The sequence below is a fragment of the Caretta caretta genome, chromosome 6 (genome assembly GCF_965140235.1).
Source record: "Caretta caretta isolate rCarCar2 chromosome 6, rCarCar1.hap1, whole genome shotgun sequence".
Classification (NCBI taxonomy): Eukaryota; Metazoa; Chordata; order Testudines; family Cheloniidae; genus Caretta; species Caretta caretta.
This window is the reverse complement of record NC_134211.1, coordinates 70,135,781-70,161,115: the sequence shown is the minus strand read 5'-3', so window position 1 is coordinate 70,161,115 and position 25,335 is coordinate 70,135,781. Positions and strand designations below refer to the sequence as shown.

At 43.8% G+C, this 25,335-nt stretch overlaps 1 protein-coding gene across 11 annotated transcripts in view; it reads right to left on the bottom strand.

Annotated features, from left to right (window-relative positions):
• Positions 1-2,002: 2,002 nt before the first annotated feature.
• EXD1 (exonuclease 3'-5' domain containing 1) overlaps positions 2,003-25,335 on the bottom strand; it is a 36,237-nt gene continuing 12,904 nt past the window's right edge. For 4 of the 11 annotated variants that reach the window (XM_048853142.2, XM_048853145.2, XM_048853147.2 and 1 more), the window contains 6 exons: positions 21,080-21,166; positions 19,892-19,996; positions 19,694-19,774; positions 16,929-17,072; positions 15,397-15,588; positions 2,003-4,987 (listed from right to left, as the gene is read on the bottom strand). In XM_048853142.2, coding sequence (XP_048709099.2) covers positions 4,208-4,987; positions 15,397-15,588; positions 16,929-17,072; positions 19,694-19,774; positions 19,892-19,996; positions 21,080-21,166 — 1,389 coding nt within the window. In that variant the 3' untranslated portion in view covers positions 2,003-4,207. Of the gene's footprint in view, positions 4,988-15,396; positions 15,589-16,928; positions 17,073-19,693; positions 19,997-21,079; positions 21,167-25,335 lie in introns of all 11 variants that reach the window. The other 7 variants (XM_048853140.2, XM_048853139.2, XM_075129694.1 and 4 more) reach the window with 4 other exon arrangements.

The following is a 25,335-nucleotide window of genomic DNA, read 5'->3' as shown; positions in this document are numbered from 1 at the left end:
TTGGTTAGTCTCTAAGATGCCACAAATACTCCTTTTTCTTCAACAAAGATACTCTGCTTTTTATCTTCTTTAAAATCGTGGGTAGTGAGGGCTGCAGCCAAGTGATATTATAAACCACTGAGGCACTTGTAAATGTCTCAAGAATGGTATATCTCCTGCAGAGTTCCTATCTGGTTTTGGGTAAGCCTCTTCGCCTCTCTTCACTTTACCTTCCCTGTTATTAAAATAGGGATAATATTTACCATTCTCCCGGTTGTTGTGGAGGTTAGTGAAGGCTGATAAAGAACCTTGCAGATGCAGTGCTAAGTGCCAGCCTGCCCCGAGTTCAATCCAATGAGGTGTGCATGCATATAGAGTCCACACGCTGCAACAAGGGGAGAATGGCTCTGGGAGTCCCCTGGACATCATAGTTCATTGGCTTCTGTTCTTCTCCCGACCTAACTCCAGTTAGGAGTATATGGCTATGCAAAGTTCCCCCACTGCAACAAGGGAAGGCCTGCTTGAATATCGTGCCTCCCACTTTTCCTCAAACTTCTATCCAATCAAGAGTGTGCTAATAGAAAGATCCCTGAAGTATGTTTTTTTTAAATTTATTATTGTGCAGCATCGGCTTTCTTATAGTAAAGGTTCAGATGCCCTTTCTGTTTAAAGATTGTCTTGAAATTTGCTGTGCCTCATGAGGATGTGGAGTAGGGTTAGTGGTCTAAATTTTGGGTCATTTGAGCCAGGGGTTCCTGAAATACAGGCCCTGGAAAAGAATAGCATTTCACAATATCAATAGTTTATCAATTCCCCCCAATAGACCCACACACACAACCCTGGGCCTCAAATCATGGCTCTGATCCTCCCCCAACAGATCTCAGTTATGCAACATTTATCTCAGCTAGTGCATGTCACCTGCTGCCCCTTTGGGAAGCAATGTTGAAATATTTATTATAGAAACAGTTTACCTCTCTAGAATAGTACATGCCAAACACTCACACAGCAAAGCAATTGAAAAGCACACATGTAGAAAGACTAGCCAAGAGGGTTTCCAGCCTTCCATTTTCACATTACATGTGTGGCTCAAGGGGACATGCTGTCTGTGGAACCGGAGCTACACGCATGCAATGTAAACATGAACCCTAAGGTTAGCAGAAATCTAAAAATGATCCATAGGCATGTTGGTACTATCTGCCAAGGTCAAGGGTTATTTTTCTCTTCGGGAAATTCACCCTGCTAATTTAGAAGAGCCTCTGTTTTCTGAAAGATAATAAATTACACATGCCCTGGGCAGATATGGGAGAATGATTGCTGGGCATGTGTCTACTTTTCCACCTGAGGGATTATTATACCATAGTTCCAGCACTGATTCATCAATGCCCCTTTGGTGGGTCCAGCCTTACTCCCTTCCCCTCATAGGTGAGCCAAGATCTTGAGGGGGCCTGCCCCTCTGGAGGAAGTCTGAGCCCCTCTCCCTATTTCCCCATATGAGCCTGGAGCTGGAGGATGTTGCACCTCCAGGAGTTATGAGTCCCTCTCCAGTCTCCTCCTATCAGCTGCAATGTGTGGAGCTCTAACCCCCCTTCCTGCCTTCTGTGTGCGTTGGTATTCAGGGGATCCGCCAGACCCCGCAGAGAGCGAGTAACTGGGGAAGACCTGCCCTGCTGTGGGTATGTCTACACTGCTGTCAGGGTTCTCTCCCCACTCTGAACTCTAGGGTACAGACGTGAGAACCCGCATGAAAGACCCCCCAAGCTTATTTCTACCAGCTTACGTTAAAAACTCCCCAGGCACAAATTCTCCCTTGTACCTTGGATTTAAGTAACGCTGCCACCACCAAGTGATTTTACAAAGAACCAAGGAAAAAGACCAATTGGAGTTCCTCTTCCCCCAGCAATCCCCCCAAGCCCTTATACCCCCTTTCCTGGGAAGGCTTGAGAATAATATCCTAACCAATTGGTTACAAAATGATCAAAGACACAAACTCCTGGGTCTTGGAACAATGGAAAAATCACTCAGGTTCTTAAAAGAAGGATTTTATTTAAAAAAAAGAAAGGTAAAAATCATCTCTGTAAAATCAGAATGGAAAATACTTTACAGGGTATTCAGATTCAAAACACAGAGGATCCCCCTCTGGGCAAAACCTTAAAGTTACAGAAAACAGGAATAAACCTCCCTCTTAGCACAGGGAAAATTCACAAGAAAAACAAAAGATAAACTAATTCACCTTGCCTGGTTTACCTATATTGGTTGCAACATTGGAGACTTGGATTGGGATGGGTTGGAGAAGATGGATTTCTGTCTGACCCCTCTCAGTCCCAAGAGAGAACCCCCACACAAAACAAAGAGCTCAAACAAAACCTTCCCCTCTCCCAAGATTTGAAAGTATCTTCTTTCCCCATTGGTCCTGTTGGTCAGGTGCCAACCAGGCTATTTGAGCTTTTTAACCCCTTACAGGTAAGGAGGAATTCTAGGTTACTCTTAGCTGTATGTTTATGACAACTGCAAACAGGTGTGACTGAAGAATGAGTTGACATACCCAAGTTAGCTTTGATTTAGTTAGCTCAAATACCAATAGCAGTGAAGCCACCCTAGCAGGGGTGGCAGCACAAGCTAGATTCTCAAGTACGTATCCAGGGTCTCAGACAGGGCTGTAGAGCCTTTGCTGCTGAAGCTTCACTGCTACTGTTATGCAAGCTAGTATGTGCTTGAATAACTGCCACCATTCTAGAGATACTAAACTGCAACCCGCAGGGGAATTATGCATTTATCACACACATGGGGCAAGGGTCAGGCAGAGCACTCAGGAAACCCCCTCAGAGAGGAAGGACCCCCCCCCCCAGGTTGCCTCATCTCACAGCTCAGCCAAACTTCTCCAACTCATCCCTCCATTATTCAATACAGCAACTTATAATATAATGAACAGAGCTTGAGCACACACAGATTATTCCCATTGCCAGCTCCAGAGGGCAGAGTTAAGGTTAGGTGGGTGTTCACCTTAACTCTGTAGTGTCTGGTTTTCAGAGCCTTGAGTTTAAGTTTAAAAAACTAAAAAAATTGAGAAGCTTGTTTCAAACTGATTTTATTTTTCTATTTAAACCATGACAGGAGACCCTGGATTTTTTTTCTTAAATTCAGAGCACTGTAAATGTTTCAGAGAACTTGTGGAAGCTTGTCTCTCTTTAGCCCCAAAATGCACTGATATAGGGAGCATAATCCACCTCTGAAACACCTTCCACACAACAATGAAAAAAAGTAAGCCAGTACCAAAAGAAAGTCCTATTTGGGAACTGCTAGTTTAGTATTGTTTGTAAAAATATATGGAGTTTGTTTTCCCTGGCAATAATACTTCAAAAATGCACATATACATCACAGGCTGACAACTGGAAATCAATGACTCAACAGTTTGTGTCCCAGTCAACACAACTCAAACAAGTATTTTTATACATTCAAAAGCACCAACCCTGGATTCCATATGATAGTGAAACAGACTCACATTTCATTAATGTAACTCTGCAATCTAAGAATGAGGGGACCAAAGATTGCAATCTTCTTGGGACAGAGAACCACACCTCCTTCCTGTTATGTACACTGTTAGTGCTCAGTGAAATCTTACTGGAGACAACCAGCCACAAAACTTCACAACACAACCTTCTCATTTCTCCCCCCACTCCCAACAGAATGAGGTGATTTTCTCTTCCAAAATATCAAAAGTGCTGACCATGCAATACTTAAATATATGTATTTACCAAATCATGGACAATCTTGAACAATCCCATGCTACACAGCTCAGTTACTTTAGCAGTTTGTGAAAATGATGGAGCTGAATCTACATTAGTGTTGTCACACTGAGGCCAGGTCTACACTAGAAACTTTTGCAGATATAGTAATGTCATTTAGGGATGTGATTTTTTTATACCAGCAAAAGTCCTATGTAAAATGCAGTTATACCTGCGCAAGAGTGCTTTTGCTATTATAGCTTATTTTGTTCAGGGAACTGATATAAACTATACCAGCAAGCTATATCCACAGTAGGGCCTCGTCTGCACTACAAAAACTTTGCTAGAACTGGGTGAGAGTTCTGTAGAACTATTTCAACCAGTGGGGAACATAGAAATGAAATATTTTTCTCCAATACCTAAAAATTCTCGAAGACACTTGTACAGACAGGACAGTGGAGACAATTATATTTTCTTTTTTTGAAAGAGTAATAAAAATAATTCTGCTATTTTCCTGCAGGGCTTGGTGCCGGCATCCGGGAGCTGAGACCTGAAGGGAAGGCAAAGCGAACAGCGGAATTCCTTTCCCCTTCTGGCCTTACTGGGAAATGGGAAATGTGGGTCTGGGTCATCTTCGAAGATGGGTTCTGCCACAAACCAACAGTCTCTAGGACTGGGCAAGGAGGCAGTACAGAAAGCGAGGGCTGCCGTGGAACCTGGAATGAATCTTGAAAAGAACGGCTAATTTTTGGAGGGGTATAGGCAGACACAATGGCGCTTTGCTTTGCACAAAGTAAGTCTTCATCCTTGTTTCCCATGAACAATAGACTTATCTCTTCTTTTAAAGATCGAGCAGCCTGTGTGTGAGGTTTCTGCATTGGAGAGAATCCCTTCCCCGTTGCTTTGTTGTTCTCTGATACAGAGTTCCAGCTGATCAAGTCTCTTGCTCCTGCCTCCATTTCCAAGGGTGGATTTTTACAGCCAATTATAGACTTTTTATTTTCCCAGTGATCTACCACTTGCTTTTGCTCATCATAATTTTGATGAAGTGGATCTTGGGGATGGAAGGATGTCTTTTGTAAGGCTGCTCCATTAGAAGAAAGCCAACCACTATCCTCTCCTTGTTTTTCTTCCACCTCCACTGCCTTCTTTCCTTTGGATTCCAGAGGTGGTCTGATCAAGAGACCCTCCTCATTTACCTTGTACTTTTTTAATGCTGTCTCTCTTCGCAACTTTTGGAAATCTGCCAGCTGATGCAGCTCCTCTGGCAGCTCCATACAAGAGGTCTGATTAAAAAGACAAGGAGAAAAAAAATACAGGCAGAGCATGAAAGACCTCTGTACAAGTCACAGCCCAACAGAATAATCTCCTGTCATTAAAATTGTTTACTATAATGCCTCCCAAATTTAAAGTATAGTTTCTCTGGAAGAGAGGAATAACACAAAAAATTTTCAACTTCCTTCTTAAAGGCAACCTACCACAGAAAAAATATTTGGGCTTGTACCTTTTGCTTCTTTATGATGTATAAAGAACTGAAAGGTTTTAAAAAAATCCTTCTGCTCATTTTTACATTAGAAATTTAGGCTGATCTACCCTGAAAGCCTTTCTGCACTAGGGAATTGTAGTAAAAAAAATTCCCACTGATAGCACCACCAGTTCAGCTGCTCTGGTGGTGGGGTCTCTCTTTTAGACAAGGCTCCAGTGGCTTCTGGGGTTTTTACTGCCATGTCATTTAAGCGTTGGTAGAATTCCCTATTGTGAACTGGAGAACTAAGGAAATGACCATACCATAAGAGTAAAAAAGACTGAAAGAAAGAAAAAAAACCCTCAACCTCCCCTGCAAAAAAACCTCTCCCCTCCAAAAAACAAACAACTAGGAAGGAAAGGGATTTTTAGACAAAACAAAACCAACAGATTTTAAACTAACACCTATTCCAATACCCAGTGACAATCCAGACTAATGAGCAGCTATGTCACCCCGTCCTCCAACCTAGGGTGCCCTTTATAATGCTTTACTGCTGTTGCCTCTTCCCTGGACTGCTCACAACCAGCTTCCAGCATGCAAGTCACTCCCAGCTACATCTGTGTGTGCTGCAGCCAGCCAACCACACCTTTGTTCTTATCAGCCTTGGTCATACTGCAAGGTGACCCCTACACACTCCCAGTCCCAGATTTCCTCCCAGAAATGTATGTCTTGAATTACCCAGCCCTCTCCTAAGCAGTACAAATTCATATAAAGTCCACATTTCTTTAATAGAAATAATATGCACACGCCACCTTGTTAGCCCAAATAGAGTTTCCCAGACACTTCAACTTAAACACGCTAGATTAGAACAAGCAAAAGTTTATTAACTACAAAGTGAGATTTTAAGTGAGTGCAAGTAATGAGGCATAAAAGTCAGAAACGGTTACAAGAAAAATAAAGGTAAAGTGCAACTGGTGCTTAACATAAACTATGTTAAATTCAAAGCAAAGTTTTTCTCACCACATACTCTCAGCAGTCTTACTGACCAAACTGCTTAGGCCAGGACCCCTTTTCCAGTTCAATAGGTGCTTCTTTGTCACCTCTGGAACATGAATTGATGGACAGAGAGGAGGGGTGCGTTGGGGTGTCTGTCTCTCCTTTTTATATTGTCAGTCCCCCTCTTGGAAACCATTTCCAGCGGAGATTCTGGAGACAAAAAGTCTACAGAGAAGGATGTTCCCTGCTGCTTTTCCTCACCTGTTTGGAGTTTCTTTGTCTACCCTTCCTGCTTGATGACTCTGTTTACTACTTAAATGCAAATTAAGTAGCGCACACATTCCTTTGTTTGAGACAGACCTGTTTGCTAACTTCTGCTGTGGTTTGGAACATGTGTTAACAACATTATACAGAGAAATATTATAACTTCACATACAATATTGCCACACATTTTATCAGGACAACACTGACCAGCAAATTATGAGTTTTTAGGTGATACCTCTCAAGGCATAGTTTGTTCAACATTTATTATAATAGTGTGTAGGGTGTGGACAGAGGGCTACATTGTCATAGAATCATAGAATCATAGAATATCAGGGTTGGAAGGGACCCCAGAAGGTCATCTAGTCCAACCCCCTGCTCAAAGCAGGACCAATTCCCAGTTAAATCATCCCAGCCAGGGCTTTGTCAAGCCTGACCTTAAAAACCTCTAAGGAAGGAGATTCTACCACCTCCCTAGGTAACGCATTCCAGTGTTTCACCACCCTCTTAGTGAAAAAGTTTTTCCTAATATCCAATCTAAACCTCCCCCACTGCAACTTGAGACCATTACTCCTCGTTCTGTCATCTGCTACAATTGAGAACAGTCTAGAGCCATCCTCTTTGGAACCCCCTTTCAGGTAGTTGAAAGCAGCTATCAAATCCCCCCTCATTCTTCTCTTCTGCAGGCTAAACAATCCCAGCTCCCTCAGCCTCTCCTCATAACTCATGTGTTCCAGTCCCCTAATCATTTTTGTTGCCCTTCGCTGGACTCTCTCCAATTTATCCACATCCTTCTTGAAGTGTGGGGCCCAAAACTGGACACAGTACTCCAGATGAGGCCTCACCAATGTCGAATAGAGGGGAACGATCACGTCCCTCGATCTGCTCGCTATGCCCCTACTTATACATCCCAAAATGCCATTGGCCTTCTTGGCAACAAGGGCACACTGCTGACTCATATCCAGCTTCTCGTCCACTGTTACCCCTAGGTCCTTTTCCGCAGAACTGCTGCCTAGCCATTCGGTCCCTAGTCTGTAGCTGTGCATTGGGTTCTTCCGTCCTAAGTGCAGGACCCTGCACTTATCCTTATTGAACCTCATCAGATTTCTTTTGGCCCAATCCTCCAATTTGTCTAGGTCTTTCTGTATCCTATCCCTCCCCTCCAGCGTATCTACCACTCCTCCCAGTTTAGTATCATCTGCAAATTTGCTGAGAGTGCAATCCACACCATCCTCCAGATCATTTATGAAGATATTGAACAAAACTGGCCCCAGGACCGACCCTTGGGGTACTCCACTTGATACCGGCTGCCAACTAGATATGGAGCCATTGATCACTACCCGTTGAGCCCGACAATCTAGCCAGCTTTCTACCCACCTTATAGTGCATTCATCCAGCCCATACTTCCTTAACTTGCTGACAAGAATACTGTGGGAAACCGTGTCAAAAGCTTTGCTAAAGTCAAGAAACAATACATCCACTGCTTTCCCTTCATCCACAGAACCAGTAATCTCATCATAAAAGGCCATTAGATTAGTCAGGCATGACCTTCCCTTGGTGAATCCATGCTGGCTGTTCCTGATCACTTTCCTCTCATGCAAGTGCTTCAGGATTGATTCTTTGAGGACCTGCTCCATGATTTTTCCAGGGACTGAAGTGAGGCTGACTGGCCTGTAGTTCCCAGGATCCTCCTTCTTCCCTTTTTTAAAGATTGGCACTACATTAGTCTTTTTCCAGTCATCTGGGACTTCCCCGGTTCGCCACGAGTTTTCAAAGATAATGGCCAATGGCTCTGCAATCACAGCCGCCAGTTCCTTCAGCACTCTCGGATGCAACTCGTCCGGCCCCATGGACTTGTGCACGTCCAGCTTTTCTAAATAGTCCCTAACCACCTCTATCTCCACAGAGGGCTGGCCATCTCTTCCCCATTTTGTGATGCCCAGCGTAGCAGTCTGGGAGCTGACCTTGTTAGTGAAAACAGAGGCAAAAAAAGCATTGAGTACATTAGCTTTTTCCACATCCTCTGTCACTAGTTTGCCTCCCTCATTCAGTAAGGGGCCCACACATTCCTTGGCTTTCTTCTTGTTGCCAACATACCTGAAGAAACCCTTCTTGTTACTCTTGACATCTCTGGCTAGCTGCAGCTCCAGGTGCGATTTGGCCCTCCTGATAACATTCCTACATGCCCGAGCAATATTTTTATACTCTTCCCTGGTCATATGTCCAACCTTCCACTTCTTGTAAGCTTCTTTTTTATGTTTAAGATCCGCTAAGATTTCACCATTAAGCCAAGCTGGTCGCCTGCCATATTTACTATTCTTTCGACACATCAGGATGGTTTGTCCCTGTAACCTCAACAGGGATTCCTTGAAATACAGCCAGCTCTCCTGGACTCCTTTCCCCTTCAAGTTAGTCCCCCCCCAGGGGATCCTGGCCATCCGTTCCCTGAGGGAGTCGAAGTCTGCTTTCCTGAAGTCCAGGGTCCGTATCGTGCTGCTTACCTTTCTTCCCTGTGTCAGGATCCTGAACTCAACCAACTCATGGTCACTGCCTCCCAGATTCCCATCCACTTTTGCTTCCCCCACTAATTCTACCCGGTTTGTGAGCAGCAGGTCAAGAAAAGCGCCCCCCCTAGTTGGCTCCTCTAGCACTTGCGCCAGGAAATTGTCCCCTACGCTTTCCAAAAACTTCCTGGATTGTCTATGCACCGCTGTATTGCTCTCCCAGCAGATATCAGGAAAATTAAAGTCACCCATGAGAATCAGGGCATGCGATCCAGTAGCTTCCGTGAGCTGCCGGAAGAAAGCCTCATCCACCTCATCCCCCTGGTCCGGTGGTCTATAGCAGACTCCCACCACTACATCACTCTTGTTGCACACACTTCTAAACTTAATCCAGAGACACTCAGGTTTTTCTGCAGTTTCGTACCGGAGCTCTGAGCAGTCATACTGTCACAAAAGTAAACTTAGCATTCTGGACGGAGGATATCTTTGCTAAATATTCACACCTCCACCCTTTCAATTAAGGTGCAAAAAGTTCACTAACGTGCTTAGAGACAGCAAGCAGGTCCTTCAGCTAAATTAGAGAAGACCATCCCCAATACTGGTTACATATGAAGCAAGCAGTTTCAGGCCATCCTTATGCATCATAAAGTGGCAAGAAAAATGCAAAATAATTTTAAAAAAATCCTTTAACATGTCACCTTTGAAAGGGACAGGTCAAATCAGATTGACTCCAAAAATCTAGGCTTATAAAAACAAGATTTTTTGTAAGAACAATCTAAAAAATGCTCATGATATGTTCTGGTTATTTAAATTCCAATGGAAGTAGTTGTTTTTTTTTAATTCCCCTACAGCATTTGCAACCCAGACATGTGGTCTTGGCTTAGAGACTTTATGTATGTATTGTTAAATCCCCTATTCATTGCTCTAAGTGCCTACATAACATAAACATACATATTAAAGAATGTCACATTAATACCTACCCAGCCCTTTAGAACCACAACTCTTCTCCTTCCAATCCACTCTCACCCACTTAACCACCCCCTCATAAAGGCCTAGAGAAATAGATAAGCCTCCTAGCTTGCCTGAAGGTCAATGGTTTGGCTCCGCTGGATCAGAATGGTGGTGGTAGTAAATTCTAGTGTAAAACGCTTTTAACTGAAAATGTCCTGTCACTAGCCCTGTCCTGTTTGACCAGGAGGATGTGTGTCTAGCATCTTAAGTGCTGAGGTATCCTACAGGGAGACGGGAAGCCAGGACCTAAACATTTAGGGCTAGGTCACTCGGAAACAAACTCGAAGCCAGTGCAATCTGTGGAACACAAGCATAGCATGCTTCCAATGAGAAGTAAATAGGCAGTCATTCTGTACCAGATGAACGTTCTAAGTAGTTCTCAGGAGTAGTTGTACAGAGCACATTGCAGTGATCTGTTCTAGAAGTGACTGCCATGGTTTCCTGTGTCTCTACAAAAAAGACTGTGACAGGTCTGAATGCAAAAGAAAATGTTGCCAAATATAAATTGAAAAAAGCACTCTTGATCATTTCCGGTAACAAGGACATTGTCCAAATAAAATTGTATGCCATTCAGTCCCTTCAGGATCTCATCCATGGCTTTCTGGAACAGGGCAGGTTTTGATGTGATACCAGAAAGCCACTTGTTGTAACAAAATAAACCTTTATGTGTGTTGATTGTGAGACGCTGCATCAATCTCTATTTGTAGGTATACGTTGAGCAAATCCAAATTATTGAAACAACATCTTCCACTAAGGGTAGCAAACAAATCTTCAATAGGAGGTAGTGGATACTGGTCTCCACATAAAGCTGGATTCAGCATCACTTTGAAATCTCCACAAATTTGACCTTAGCCATCCTTCTTGATCACTGGTATAATGGGTGTAGCCCACTCACTGTGTGAAACCAGTGACAAGATGCCAATGTTCACTCAACGGTCCAAATTAGCCTCCACCAGAGGCTTCAGAGCATAAGGCACAACTCTGCACTGGCAATATTTTGGCTGGCTGTCACACTTAACAGTGAGCTTCACTGACTTGTTGCTCATCTGTACAAGTTCTTTTTCAAAAACTTTAGAATGACTGTCAAGTATTTCCTGAAGATTTTGAGATGCTTTCATGATCGCCTTGATCTCAGTCCAACTCACATTGAGTGTGTCTCAAGCCAAGATCTACCAAATAATTGTGGATACTTTCCTTCAATCACATATTGTAAGTGTAAAACAACTGATTGTCCACCTAGTTGAAACTTCACCTGGAGTATCCCTTTTGGGACCAAACTTTTCTCCAGTATAAGTCTTCAGAACTGTGTAAGTTTATTCCAGAGGAACTAGTGACAAAGTCTGGTGATAGGTAAATACAGAAATCAGTGAGATGGCAGCTCCAATATCATGCTCCATTCTTGTATGAACTCCTTTGATCAAAGGTATGACCCAGATGCCATCGCTGACTCCAGCTTCTGATAACACATGTAATGCTAGGTCTCGGTCACTGTCACTAGAGCTAATCTTTTTCCACATTATGAATTCCCAAATTCCATCTTTTCTTAGGTTCACTCTTCATAGGTGTCTTCTTGGATGGATGGTTACTCTGTGTTGGTTGCTGAGCTGAGCAACAGGTCATGGCAATGTCTCTTTTCTTCTGGCACTTTCTGCAAATAAACTGGCATGGCCAGCAATCCTTCTCAGTGTGCATAGTTTGGGCACAATGGCCACATGGAAATTGTTTCCGTTCCTGTAGTCTTCTGTCTCACTAATTCATGAGATGAACATCTTGGTTCACACTAAATTCCAGAGACTACTTCACTGCAGTTTCCATTGTAATTGATACTTCAACAGCCTTCTTGAATGTAAGCACTGATACAATCAGTAACTTCTTCCAAACCGGGTCACTGCTTAATCCAGAGAATAACTGATCAATCAGGGCATCACTTAATGTCTACCCAAGCTGACAATGCGCAAATAACTTCCTTAGAGCAGCAACAAATTATGTTACCAACTCTCCACTTCCCTGATGGAACCAGTAATGTTCTGCTATCATTGATGTGGTAGAAGAAAAATGCTGTGGATGTAACAGTTTCGGTCACAGTTGGAGATAATAGCAGTCTATATGCCTTCAGACCCATCACTGTCAGGAAGGTTGAAACTCGTTCATTTGGAATGGTGTTGTAGATTACAAATTGCTCAAAACATTTGAGGTACAACACCATTCATGATTTGGATTGTCACCAAATTCACCAGCAATGCCCACAAAAGTTGCCATTTCTTTGTTCTCTTGTTGGACTTCACCTTCCTGAACACCTTTAGTTCCACAGAGAAACTCCTTTTAGTGCACTATCTGTATTCCTTCTGCAGACTTCTTTCTTTGCCTGTATGTGGCCTCCCACTGCTGGCTATAGACCCTCAGTGCAGGTTTAAACTGCTTGCCAGCCGCTTGCATGTGGTCAATCAATATGGCAGCTTGCTTTCCCCTCACTGCTTTGTTTGCAGGAGCTCCAGGCAGCAACCTCTTCCTTTGTTCTGCTTTTAATTGCCAATTCCCCCTCTCTAGCTGGCTGGTTCACACTGTCCCAGCAGCAAAATCAGCAGTCTGCCACCTTGAGCCTCTAGATAAACTTTTCCCCTTTTTTCATAGTATTATTTGCTTAATGTTTCTTCTTCCTCAGGCAGAGGCAGCTGTAGACACTTGTGGGACAGAAATCCTGCATCTCAGAATGATATATTTGGACCCAGCAAAGAAGGAGATAGACACAAAGGGAGCTTATAGGACCACAGCTGTCTGCTGTGCTCCCTTTATTACTCAGGCTGCAAAACTGAAAAACAGCAGGAAAGTGAGGCTTTGCACTGGGGAGGGGAGAGCACTCAAACATTCAAAGGGGAAGGAAATAGCAGATACTTTTAAATTGGTTTAGTTTAGTTAAGGAACCAAGTTTAATTCAATTCAAGAGTGTCTGCACAGTGATTTTGCAGTGATTTAAATAAATCAGTTTTTAAACACATTTTACTTAAACTGGTGCAACTTTGTGTTTCACAGAAGGCCATAATCTAGTGAACATCTAGTTGTTTCCCCCACACACTGAGGTTACCTCTGCTAGTGCAAGTGTAGCTGAAAGCACAGTTACCAACTTTCACGCAGTAAATAAGCACCCCGGACTTTCACAATAAGCCAAAAATCAAGCTAATCCCGTTTCAAAACAAGGCCAAAACAAGCCAATCCCTAAGAACCTCAACACTCTATGTAACTAGATCCCCCCGGCATGCAGTCTGGGACTGTGGTGGGCCCACTGTGCACCCCGACTCTCTCCCCCCCTTCCCCCTGCTTGCCAGGAGCTGATAAAAAAAAAAGAAGCAACAAGCAACAGCCAAACAAGCAACAAGCTACAAGGCAAAAACTAGCCAACAAGCAACTCACAAGCCAACTAAGCCAAAAACAAGTCCAATTTCTGAGGGTTTTTCGTGGGTTTGGCATGACTATGCCAAACAGAAACAGAAGTGAAACCAACTATTTTCACTGTCCCAGATGAGAAGTTTTTTAAAAAGGAAACAGATAGCGTGAAGAAAAATAGATCATCAAATGTAAGAACTATTTAGATTTTAACAGCAATTAAAAAAAATAAGTAAGGATTTTTTTAAATGAACACAGCCAGATTAATTCCCAATCTAAATCCTATAGCGTCAATGGATTATAACCCAAGATTTGACCCATTGTTAGTATGGCTACTCCATCGGAGTAACCTACAAACATTTTTTTTTTTTTTTGGTGAGCTGGTGGGGAGGGGAAAATAAATTTATGCTTTTTTGCTTCTTTATTACAAATAACAATGGTCTAAAAGGTTGGGTTTGCCCCCACCCCTTTTTTTGGCATGTATGTTACATTAGAAATTCAGGTCCGCTCAGACCTATTTTTCCTGAAAAACTATGGACACCTTTTTCTTCCTTTGCAGGTCACCTTTACAAGAAAAAATGTATTATTATGGCCTCTTCCCCTTCATCTGTGATGCAACAGTGACATCTACTGGATGAAGCATATGAGTAGTCCCATAGGATTTAAATTTGCGCTTTGTTGAATTGGGGCCAGACCAGAAAAAGTTTAGATCGTGTCTCCTTCTTAAAAGTGAGCTACATTATTATTCCTTATCTCATGTTTCCCATTTAAATGTGGGGCAGAAGAATATTATCAGTAATTTTAGAACATTCTTCCTCTGTGGATATATCCCAGCCTCATTTCTTATTTACAATAGTAATAGCTAATTAAATTAACTCAAGAGTAGGTATTCCAAGACCCAAATCCTGCTGAAGTGCGATCCAGTGATGCAAGAGGATGGATTAGAGGTCCTTTCCAATCACTATCATCTGAATTCTCCAGTGAGTCTAATTCCAGACATACCCTTCAGATATTGAATCCAATGCAGAGATTCTAATGAGGCTTAAGGAAAAAAAAACCTCATCGACCCAAAGTGATTCTCATGCAGGGGACAAGTCAAAAGCCAAAATAAATCATATTAAAGATTTTAAAGATTATAATGATACTTTTTAAAACAATGGCTTCTAAAATTATACACTGAAAGAAAAAAATTCTGCATCCTTTTAAAAAATACTCACATATCCAAGACTAACATTTTTTAAACCTTTGATCCCAGGCCCAAATTACATGGTTTCTACTGACATTTGTGCTGATGGTAACTCAGACCTTTAGTACTGTAAACCAGGGATAAAATACTAATGAAGACCCTGATGCTGCAAACACTTATGCAGGTGCTTAATTATTCATGTGTGGAGTCCCATTCAATGGGACAGTTCATAGATATGTTTAACTATATGCACATAAATGTTTACAAGATTGAGGCCTATGGGTGGGGTTTTATGAAGGGAAACCAAATTGGAGAATGCGTCTAAGAGAATTGTTACAGAGAGGATTATGGAGGTGCTAGTGAATGGAGTGACAGGAGAGGGAACGCAGATGCCTAGGAATATATGCACCAGAATGTACACACAGAGAGTAGCAAGATCATTTTGAAAAGCATTGCAACTTCTTTCCCTGAAGTCAGCAGCCCTTTGAGCATCCCTGCTGATTCTGGTTTGTGTTACAGTTCTTTCCTCCTGATATCAGGAGTCTTGCAATAACAATCCAGAACCACTTTCATAAGAACGTAAGAATGGCCATACTGGATCAGACCAAAGGTCCATCTAACCCAGTATCCTGTCTTCCGACAGTGGCCAATGCCAGGTGCCCCAGACGGAATGAACAGAACAGGTAATCATCAAGTGATCCATCCCCTGTCGCCCATTCCCAGCTTCTGGCAAACAGAGGCTAGGGACACCATCCCTCCCCATCCTGGCTAATAGCCATTGATGGATATTTCAAGATGGATGCTTCCACATTCCTTCAAATATCACAGGAGCCACTGCAAGGAATTCTGGGATGTGTCTGACAGGCTCTCTGCAAGCAAGAATGTGTCTACCTCTGTGCTCCCCAGCAGATCTGCAGACCCCTCCCGATATGCATTTAAGTATCCATCCACCAAGGTTGTTAAGTCAGACATCATCTCATCCATTAGCCACAAGCGGAGAGGTAGAAGGTAAACGGTTTCCAGAGCCAACACTTTCAGCAGCGAAGGTGGAAGAGGTCTCACAAACCATATATCAGGGGTCTCCTGCATGTCCCAAATATAAATGAAAAAACCCAGTTATTAACCTAGCAAAATTTTTAAGAGCAACTTTTGCTCATGTGCTTCCTTTTCTCATCTGCTCACACTGTATTTCCAGATGCTCATAATATTCCCAGGGCTGTTGAAGCACACACTAGCTATACCATTGCAGTAGCACCCTCTAAGGCCTTCTCTATGCACAAAAGTATTGCCAGTTTAACTATTCCAATCTAGACATACCCTACATTATCTAAGAGCTTCATGTCTCTTCATGGTTTGTAGTTTTTTTATTATATATTATTATAAATCATAATTTCAAAATGACCTTTTAGAAAATACAATTATGAGCACTGATGGCAAGTGAAGCTTGAACCTGCTGTTGAGGGGACTCATGAGAGGGGCACAAAAGGTCAAGTGCCCCTCCAGCAGGGTCAAGTGCCTCTCCAGCAGTCGGCCGGCCCGGGCAGAGAGAAGAAGGAGCAGGGCCAGAGCTGGAAGAGAAGAGGCGGAGTCAGGGCCAGAGCCTCTTCTAGCCACGCTGCCTTGGATGCTGCCTGGTGCAGCTGGGAGAGCACCTGGCTGTGGCAGCAGCAGGCTGCCCTCCACCCAGGTTCAGCTTCTGGAGACAGTGGCCAAGTGACCCAGAGCGCCTTCCTCCCTCCCCGCCCCGGGTATGCTCAGAGTCGTCTCGTGTCCCCAGAAGTCAAGCCTGAGCAGAGAGCAGGCTGCTGCTGCCCCCTCCCCAGACAAGCTCTCTCGCAGCCAGCTACTGCTGCGCACAGAGCATGTTGGGGGGGCTCCAACTCACTCAACTGCTGTCCCGGAAGCCAAGCCTGGGCGGGAGGCAGTCCGCTGACTCTCCCAGGCAGCTGCTGTGCTGTACTGGGCAGAATCTGGGAGTGGCTCCAGGGCCTGGCTGCTAGGGAAAGCAACCAAACATGGCAGGGGGAGCCGGCGCAACAGGAGGACAGAGACCTCCACCCAGGTAACATGGGGTGGGAAGGGGCCACGGAGAGCGCAGGGGCCCCTGGCTGGGGGTGGGGCAGGGAGGAGTCATATAGGGAGGTCACATGTCCTCCCCTTTAGCTGGTGACCCTGAGCATGGGGTGGCACCAGTCGTCTAATGTGCTTCCTAGGTGGTTACAGAGATTGCCTGGATAATACCAAGTAGAGTCAAACTCCCTCAGTTACAATTCCAAACTGCACCAATTAATCTGAGTTTCCTACCATCAAGCTCCTTCTCCAACCGACAATCATGATAGACAAACATTTAAAAGGGGCAATGTACAGTTCCTGATTGTCTCCTTAGAGACAATGACTGGTATTGAACTAGCTGAGCCACTCACTTGAACAGCCTGCTGCCTGTACACCAGGAAGGACACCTTTCTGGGGGACATCTTGAGGTGTCGCATCAAGCACTCCTGTAGAGAGCTGATCCGATGTGGAAGGAACCCACCTGTTATACTGGAGAAATGCAGGACATCAGCAACCTGCAGAGGGAATATGAAAGGGATCAGTATGTCATGATCAGCATCTGTTGGCCCTAAAAGCAAAGAATATAGAAGTTTGTTACTGGAGAGTAAATTAAAAATAAAATTTCCAAATCATAATCTTTCCATGCCTTCAAATGTCGCTTAGGGCATGAACAAGGCTCCGCCATCCCTGTCTATCCTGGGCCACTCTTAACACATCCTCTAGATAAGTTTGCTGCCATCAAATTAATCCTTATTTCAGCTGTGTACAATCTCAGAGCTAAGAGTTTTCTGCCCACTCCCTTTAAAATGTTACAGTTATGTTTAAGGAGAGTTCCCGTTAGATTCCTTCCTTTCTCACTAAACTTGTTGTTTCTTAAATTATTAAACTACTGACACAAAGGGCTTGACTACACTTGTATTTTATAGCGCTCTAACTTGCTGGCTCAGAGGTGCGAAAAATCACCCTGAGGGCAGCAAGCCAGAGCGCTTTAAAGCGCTAGTGTAAACAGGCTCCGATCACTTGGAGCTAATCCCCTCATGGAGGTGGATTACCAGGAGCGCTGGAAGAGCTCTCTCCTGGCGTGCGAGTGCGACCACACTCGCACTTCAGCTTCCGCGACAGCGCTTTGAAGTTTCCAGTGTAGCCATGCCCCAAAATGAGGAAAAATATGATGAAACAAATTTATACACAAAAACGATAAGCTTCAGTATTATAACACAGTAGTAAAGCTACAGAATCAATACTTTCGCGGAAGTACATTAAAAGCCACACATAGCACAAAGGGGCTGCATTGAATGTTATATCACCTAACTAATAGCACCTGATTGGGCAGTTACCACAACAATTGTCTCACAAGTAGAAGGTAAATAAAATATTTTTGACAAGCCAGGCAGACTTGGCTGTATCTACACTGGAGATTCTTTTTTTAAACAAATAATTTCATTGTTCCTAATATCTGCACAGCTGTTAGTAACAGCGGGACCATGCCACTGAGTGAGGCATACTGATACATCTTTTGAATTTTCCTCTGAAAAGTTGTTGCTCTTTAAGAACTGGTATTTGCTTGCTATAAAGTGACTCATAAATGAGATCTATGTGGGTTTGCCTGCACTAAGATGTGGTGACTTCTGGGCACTCTGACTCCAGTGCAATGGAGTGCAGAAAGGAAAACAGGTTGATTCTTCAGTGACTGGTGCACTGAGACAGCAGTGGAAGGACTGTTAGCATCAGTTTAGATATACTGGAAGTGGAATGCATCTGCTCTGCCACTAAACCAATTTACCTCCCACCAAGACAGAGCTGGACTGATTATGAATCAGACAAGAGATCTATCAATGGGGGAGGGAGGGAGTATATGAGCATATTAATTCCCAGCAAAATAAGAGGAATTATACCAATGCAACTTGCCTGCCTAGACCAGGCACTTACTATGTAGAAAACAATTTGCAGAGCCATCTGCAATGTGTCAGTTAACCATGCAGGAGCCAGAAAACCTGCTCTAGCATGGAAGGTTATCTGATGGTGGGTACTGAAGGAAATGTTTTGAAAAAATTTGCTTGTACAGACAAAACCTATCACTGGCTTGGTGATTCTGATTGATATTTGGCTGCTGGTGGTGACTCTGAACAACAGTTCATCCATCTGCTCCAAAAGTCATTTAATAAAATACGTTTTGGGATGGGTTAGGAGAGAAGCCTTGCATACACTAAGAAAAATTATCCTGCTAGACTACGATTTCAAGAGTTGAGACAAGTAACACTATGCTGACTATGTCTTTTCACAAGTCATGCTTAGCACAATGACTAGCCAAACAACAATTTGTCCCTGTCTGCACTGAGTGGAGTCATAGTTGGCATGTGCTGGTTAACTCATTTCTTCACTATCAAGTTCCAACACAATAGCACTTAGTAGTCAAGACAAGCCTCATGCATAGTACTGATGCACCTCTATCACAGCTAGCAACTATGGAACCAGATGCTTTTACCACTGCCTGGTCTACTCTATCACTCTCACTGTTGCTAGCATTTGTGGAGCTGCATCAGCAGTAGACATGTGTGGTCTAACTCATTCACTCTGTTTCTGCACTTGTAACAGGGATGGAAAGAGTAAAAATAGATTTACACTGACTTTATCCAGGGGCCAATCTGGCCTTCATGTAAGTGGGAGTAAGCCTCAAGCTCCCACCAAGCTTGATCATGATCAACTAACATATCTTTAAAGGTGTTAAGACCTGTCTACACTAGTTGCTAACATATTTTTAAACCAGCGCTCAAACAAACACCTTTTTCATAGGTTAAGATTTATCTTGACTAGGATAAAAAGGTCAGGGGAGGACTCAGAACTTTAGCTAACACATTCTGACTGACATTCAAAAATTCCTATTTAGACAAGGCAAGCTATGCTTTAGCACAAGCTGGCTGGTCAAATTGAAGCTTTTGACCATCTGTTCACACATATATACAGCTTGCCTTGCCTGTACTGGAGTTTCAGAGTGTGTTCGTTAGAACGTGACAGCTAGTACATTCGAAGCAAAATGCTTGTATCCTAGTCAGGAGAAACCCTTACACCAAGCCAATAAGCTTTTCTCTCGCTGAAACTATTCTCTGGTTACAAACCAAACGGGTCAGCAGGGTACCTGTGTATCAAACACGTTGGAAAGAATGACTCCATACTGGTGTGAGAGGCAGTCTGAGATCAAACGGCAGTCATGGATGACCTGAAGAACCAAAGAAAGATGCTGGAACCTGGCTGTCGATTCAATATCCAATTGCAATTTCTTACTGATGTGGCTCAACCATTTCACACATGCCCTGCCACCCTTCTGAATACTTACTTTCAAAATGTTCTTGTCTTCCAGCACCATTTGCAGTCCATTTTTGAAAACTCGAGGCCCCAGAAGGAAAATATCAAATAAAAAAACCCGACTCCTCGTGGCTACCTAAAACAAACCAATCCCAATTTATTTGCAAGTGGGGAGGCCAGAGAGGGATATAAAAAAAGGGGGAGGTCTGCTGTTACCCAGCTTTGTCAAAGAATGTCCTCAATGTATCTTGAGGACAGCAGGTTTACAGTTTCATGAATATTAATCTGGAGAAAATCCCTGCTGTTTTCAAACAGATACTCGCAGACTAGTTTGCCATAAGGGATTAAACTCAGTAGCTTGTTGTGTGTAGTTACATAATGGGCATTTTCAGAACATGCATATCAGAAATCCTATCCACAATGCTTGAATTAAAAACAACCTTCCATTTCCCCACTTCCTTCACTGGATATAGACAAAGCGAACAACAGCCCCCCCTGAACTTTTCCATTCATTGACTCCCCTTTCACTGCAAGGGTTAAAATGAAAACACTGTCTCCTGTCTTCTGCCACCAGACTTTGATACAAGACTTGGCCTTGCTCATATTCAAAGTTGCCCTGGCTTAACTAAAGGTGTTATTTTAAACCAATTTAATTAAACTCATTCAAACCCTGTGTGGACACTTAATTTTACATAAACCAGATTTAAAATTGAATTAAGAGCATCTACACAGGCTTTGGACACATTTAAATAAATTGTTTTTTAAACCTTGAAAGTTAAACCAATGAAACTTTTAATTTAGATAAGGCCTTACTATCATGAATCTAAACATCTCTGGACTCATGCTTTTAAGCTAATCTTCCCATATTCTGACCTGTTTCAAGATCGATCATCATCAAGGCCCTGTCTACATATAAGAGTTTTGCTGCTAGCATAGTTAAAGCAGCAAAATTCTCCTAGTGTAGATGCAGTTATATCAAATTGCTTATATTGTTATAGCTTATTCTGGTTCAGCAAAGTAAAATAAGTAATACTGATATGAAACACTTTATATCAGTATAATCGCTTCTATAAAATGGCTTTCACCAGCTTAACTATGTGGGTTATACAGGTATATTTTTTAAGTGTAGACCTAGCCCAAGTTTTTCCCCAGATTATGCCTTCTTAACAGTGGAACACCTTGAAAAAAAACATTCTCTCTTTCTTTAACTGCCCCTTACCTGAAGCCAGCAGAGTCTTCCATGACGACACAGATTAACACCCTCTGCTGCCACACCAAAAACACACTGTTTTTTGATGTGCAGCATCTAGTGAGAACAAGAAGGAAAGGAATATACAAATTGGATGCCTTGGGAGTCTGATCATAAAAACAGGGAGTCTTTCAACAGAAGTCATTAGTGACCAAAAGTAATTTGCATCTGACAGATATTCAGTGGCCTGTGAGAAATACACTGGAGGTTTCAGTCCAATTACTGGAAGATAGCCATATAAAGCACAACATATACTATAATCAGTGCCTTCAGTGATAGTCTAGGAAGAGAGCTCCAGGACTGTATGGCACACGGATAATGAACAACTCTTTCACCACTAGAGGAGGTTTGAGGCATACTGTTGAGATAGTATGGATAAGCTTGCTCCCTGTACTTTACCTCTTTCCATGAATTAAAATATGGGTGGTGGGTGAACCACGGGCTCAGGGAGGTTAGCCCCCGGCCCGCCCCTATCACCCACCTTCCCCTGCCGGAACCCAGATCATCCCCTCCAGAGTGTAGGGCAAGCGTCGTGAGCACCGGATCCAGCTGCCACAGGCCAGCCCACATTAGCCCCAGCCCCAGCCCAGGGTCCTGGCCACAGGGGAAGAGCTGCAGAGTGCCGGGAAGCAGGAGGGGGCCTGGGGGTAGAGTGTGACTGGGCCACGCAGGGCTGTTTGTGGAAGCTCAGCCTCCCCCAGCCTTTGATACCCACTGCCCATGGATTAAAAGGAGTTCATCCTCTAAAGCTGTACATATTATTATTAATATTATTGTAGCATCGAGGAGCCCACGCACTGGCCAAGATCCCACTGTGCTAGGTGCTGTACAAAAACAGAACAAAAAAAGATGGTCCCTGCCTCAAAGAGCTTACAATTTAAGTATAAGGCAAAATGGATTCAGACAAACAGATGGTAGAATACAAGAAAACAATGACACAGTATTGGTCAGCATGACTGGCAGTGGTCTCAGTACACCAGCAGCCTAACCACTGTCAAGTTCTGTCAATATCTTTTGCAGTACTAAAAATCAGAAAAAGAAAGAGAGGCTCAGTTGGGGCACTGAAGGAAAAAGGGTCTGGACCATTATAGCATTCTTATAATAAAGCAAGTCTCAGAGCATAGGCCATTCACAGCGGCAAAGGCCAACATTATCGTTTTTTAGAAGGAAAAAAAATCTCACATCTTCCTTTTCAAACAATGCTTAGATTAGCTCTCTGGGGCAGGGATCATCTTTTTGCTATGTGTGTGTACAAGGCCTAGCACAATGGGGCCCCAGTCCCTCGCAGGTCCTACTTCCATGTAAAAACAATAACTGTTTATGTTATACAAACACTGGGGACAAGATCATTTCCCCCAAATAAGGCTTTTAATCATGAACCTGCCATTAGTTCAAAGGGTGCTATGACAGAACCCTCTCACCACCAGGTACTTAAGCCTCCTGTTGAATCTACAGCAGCAAAGCCAGTTTCCAGATCCGGGGCAGATTGGGGAAGGAAAAAAAAAAAGAAAGTGGTGGTAACTTGCAAAAGCCCCACACACCACTGAAAAGACAGACCAACTGATTCTGTCACCCAACACCAAGTAATTCTGAGGCTCCACACAACACAGACCATTTAATTTTAATTCCTACAAAACACATCCATTGAATTCTGACCCCCAGGGATTGACAGACCCCCATACACACATGGCCCCTTGCACAACCGCTATGCACAATTGATATAAATCACACACACAAAAAAATAGACACAGATCTCCATATTTGGTAGACTTCACAAAGATAACAAACCCCAACATGCACAGAACTCCCCCCACCCCATTTGATACATGTGCACACACCTTTCCGCATCATTGTTATGCTGGTATAAGAAGTCATTGGTGGTTATGAAAGAGATCATTGCCACTTTGCTCAGACAAATAGTGGTTACCACATCTCCATAGGAGTTAGGTAACACCAGCTGTAAAGTGTACTCCAGAACAAGATCTCATGGAGAACTGCTCAAGATCTTGCATAACAAAATCTATTGGACTAAGACAGGGTCTCAGGTCATCACTCTAAGGCCATGTCTACACTACAAAGTTAAGTCAACATAAGGCAGACAGACACAGCGTCAGTGCAGACACTGCATTGCTTATGTCACCCTAAGTGGCCTCCAGGAGGTATCCCACAAAGCCCATTGTGACCGCTCTGGCCACCAGTTCGAACTCTGCTGCCCTGCAGCCAGGTACACAGGCATGTGCCCCATCTCCTTTAAAGCCCCAGGAATTTTTGAAATTCCTCTTCCTGTTTGCTCAGCATGGAGAGCTCACATAGCATTTGCCCAGCTGACCATGCTGGCTTCCTGCAGCAAAACGCGCTCCTGCCTGAAGTACACTGGAGTTGTTGGATCTGCTGGGTCTGTGGCGTGAGGAAGCTGTGCAGTCACAGATCCACTTCAGCCATAGGAACTTTGATATCTATGGGCAGATAGCTCATGGCATGGAGAAGAAGGGGCACAATAGGGACACGCAGCAGTGCCATGCCAAGATCAAGGAGCTGAGGCAGGCATACCAGAAGGCAAGGGAGGCCAATCGTTGGTCTGCTGCTTCTTCAAGGAGCTGTACACCACCCTCGGTGACTACTATCCAACCTCCAAGGCCAAAAGCCCCATGGATACTTTACGGGGGCTGGAGACAGTGGTCAGTGGAGTCAACCCCGAAGAAGATGTGATGGAAGAGGAAGTGGAGTTGGGACAGGTGACAAGGACGTCCGGTGGCATGGTGAGCCAGGACCTCTTCTTAACTCCAGAGGTGTCTAGCCAGTCCCAGCACTCTGGCTGTGGCGCGCATGATGCAAGAAAGGGGAGCTCTGGAAAATACTCTTTGTTCTTTGATACTGCAGGGAGACAAGAAGTAGAACTCTGCTTTTTTAATCAGGGTAGAAGAGGGACTGAAATAACCAACACAGGCACAGTATATGCTTCTCATTCCCCTGTGCACCTAGGCAGAGGGGGTCCTGCAGAAAAATGTCTTGATGCCCACCAGGACGTCCCAGGAATCATCCATAGAGATCTCTAGGAAACTTACTTGTAGGTTCTCTGCAATCCTTTGCCAAAAATTGCTTGGGAGGGCTACTTTGTTTTCCACCCCCCGCTATAGGAAACTTTGCTGTACCAATAGGCAATTATTTCTGCAGGCAACAAAGCGACACAGAGGCAAGCAGCATACGGACCAGGTCTGCAGCCACACGTAAGCAGGAGCTGCAACCTTGCATTCTCGGTTACCCTCAGGGGCAAGATAACAGCTGCTATCTCCCCCGCCTGTGGAAAATGATGCCAGCATTCAGAATAGTGGCCCTAGGCGCTTCTAGTGATTTCACTCTGAAGCCCCCCACCCTTAGTCCCATCTTGCCCCTTCCCCCCAAAGGCTGAACTCCCCATGCCTGGGGCTTCCACTGTGCTGTGTGCCTGCAAAGGGGAAGTGAGGAAGTGGTGTTTCTAACTAGTTTGAATCAAGGCTGTGAATGCACTCACAATAGTTCCTCTGCCTATTATTTCTTTAGGTTCTGCAGATGTGCCCTTGACGATCTCCTCCTGCACACCGGCTGAGCGGCTCTGTCAGATTAGGAAATGAAACAGGAGGAATAAGGAAGACATGTTCCAGGAGGTGCAGCAATCCTCAGATACTTCGGATTGTGAGCAGAGGGCATAAAGAGAGGATATCAATGAGAAAATGCTTATGGATAGCCAGGAGAGGAAACAGGGACAGGAGCAGATGATACAGCTGCTACAGGACCAAACAGACATGCTGAGGTCCCTGACTGAACTGCAGACAGAACATATCCATGCTTGCCTCCACCTGCAGCCCATACAGAACTGCCTTCCATGCCCTCCCCACACACACTCCTTGCATGTTCCTGGGCCGTCTCAGTACCCCATGCACTCCGCCCCGAAGGACATGTATCACAATGACAGCTGGACATATACCCAATTGTGAGAACCTCATTTGAAAATGTACTCTTCATTTTCATGTCCCTTGCAGAACAAATAAATGTTTGTATCGCTGTTGAATAACAATGTATTTATAGAAAGATATGGAATCTTCATTTGTTTCCTACAAACGGTGGTTGCTGCTGAAATTCATACCCAGTGGCAACTGGTGCATTTGCATTGTAAAATTAATGCGCACACAGCAATCATTACAAGGTTCATAATACAGTACAAGAAAACAATTCTTGGCTAAATGCAT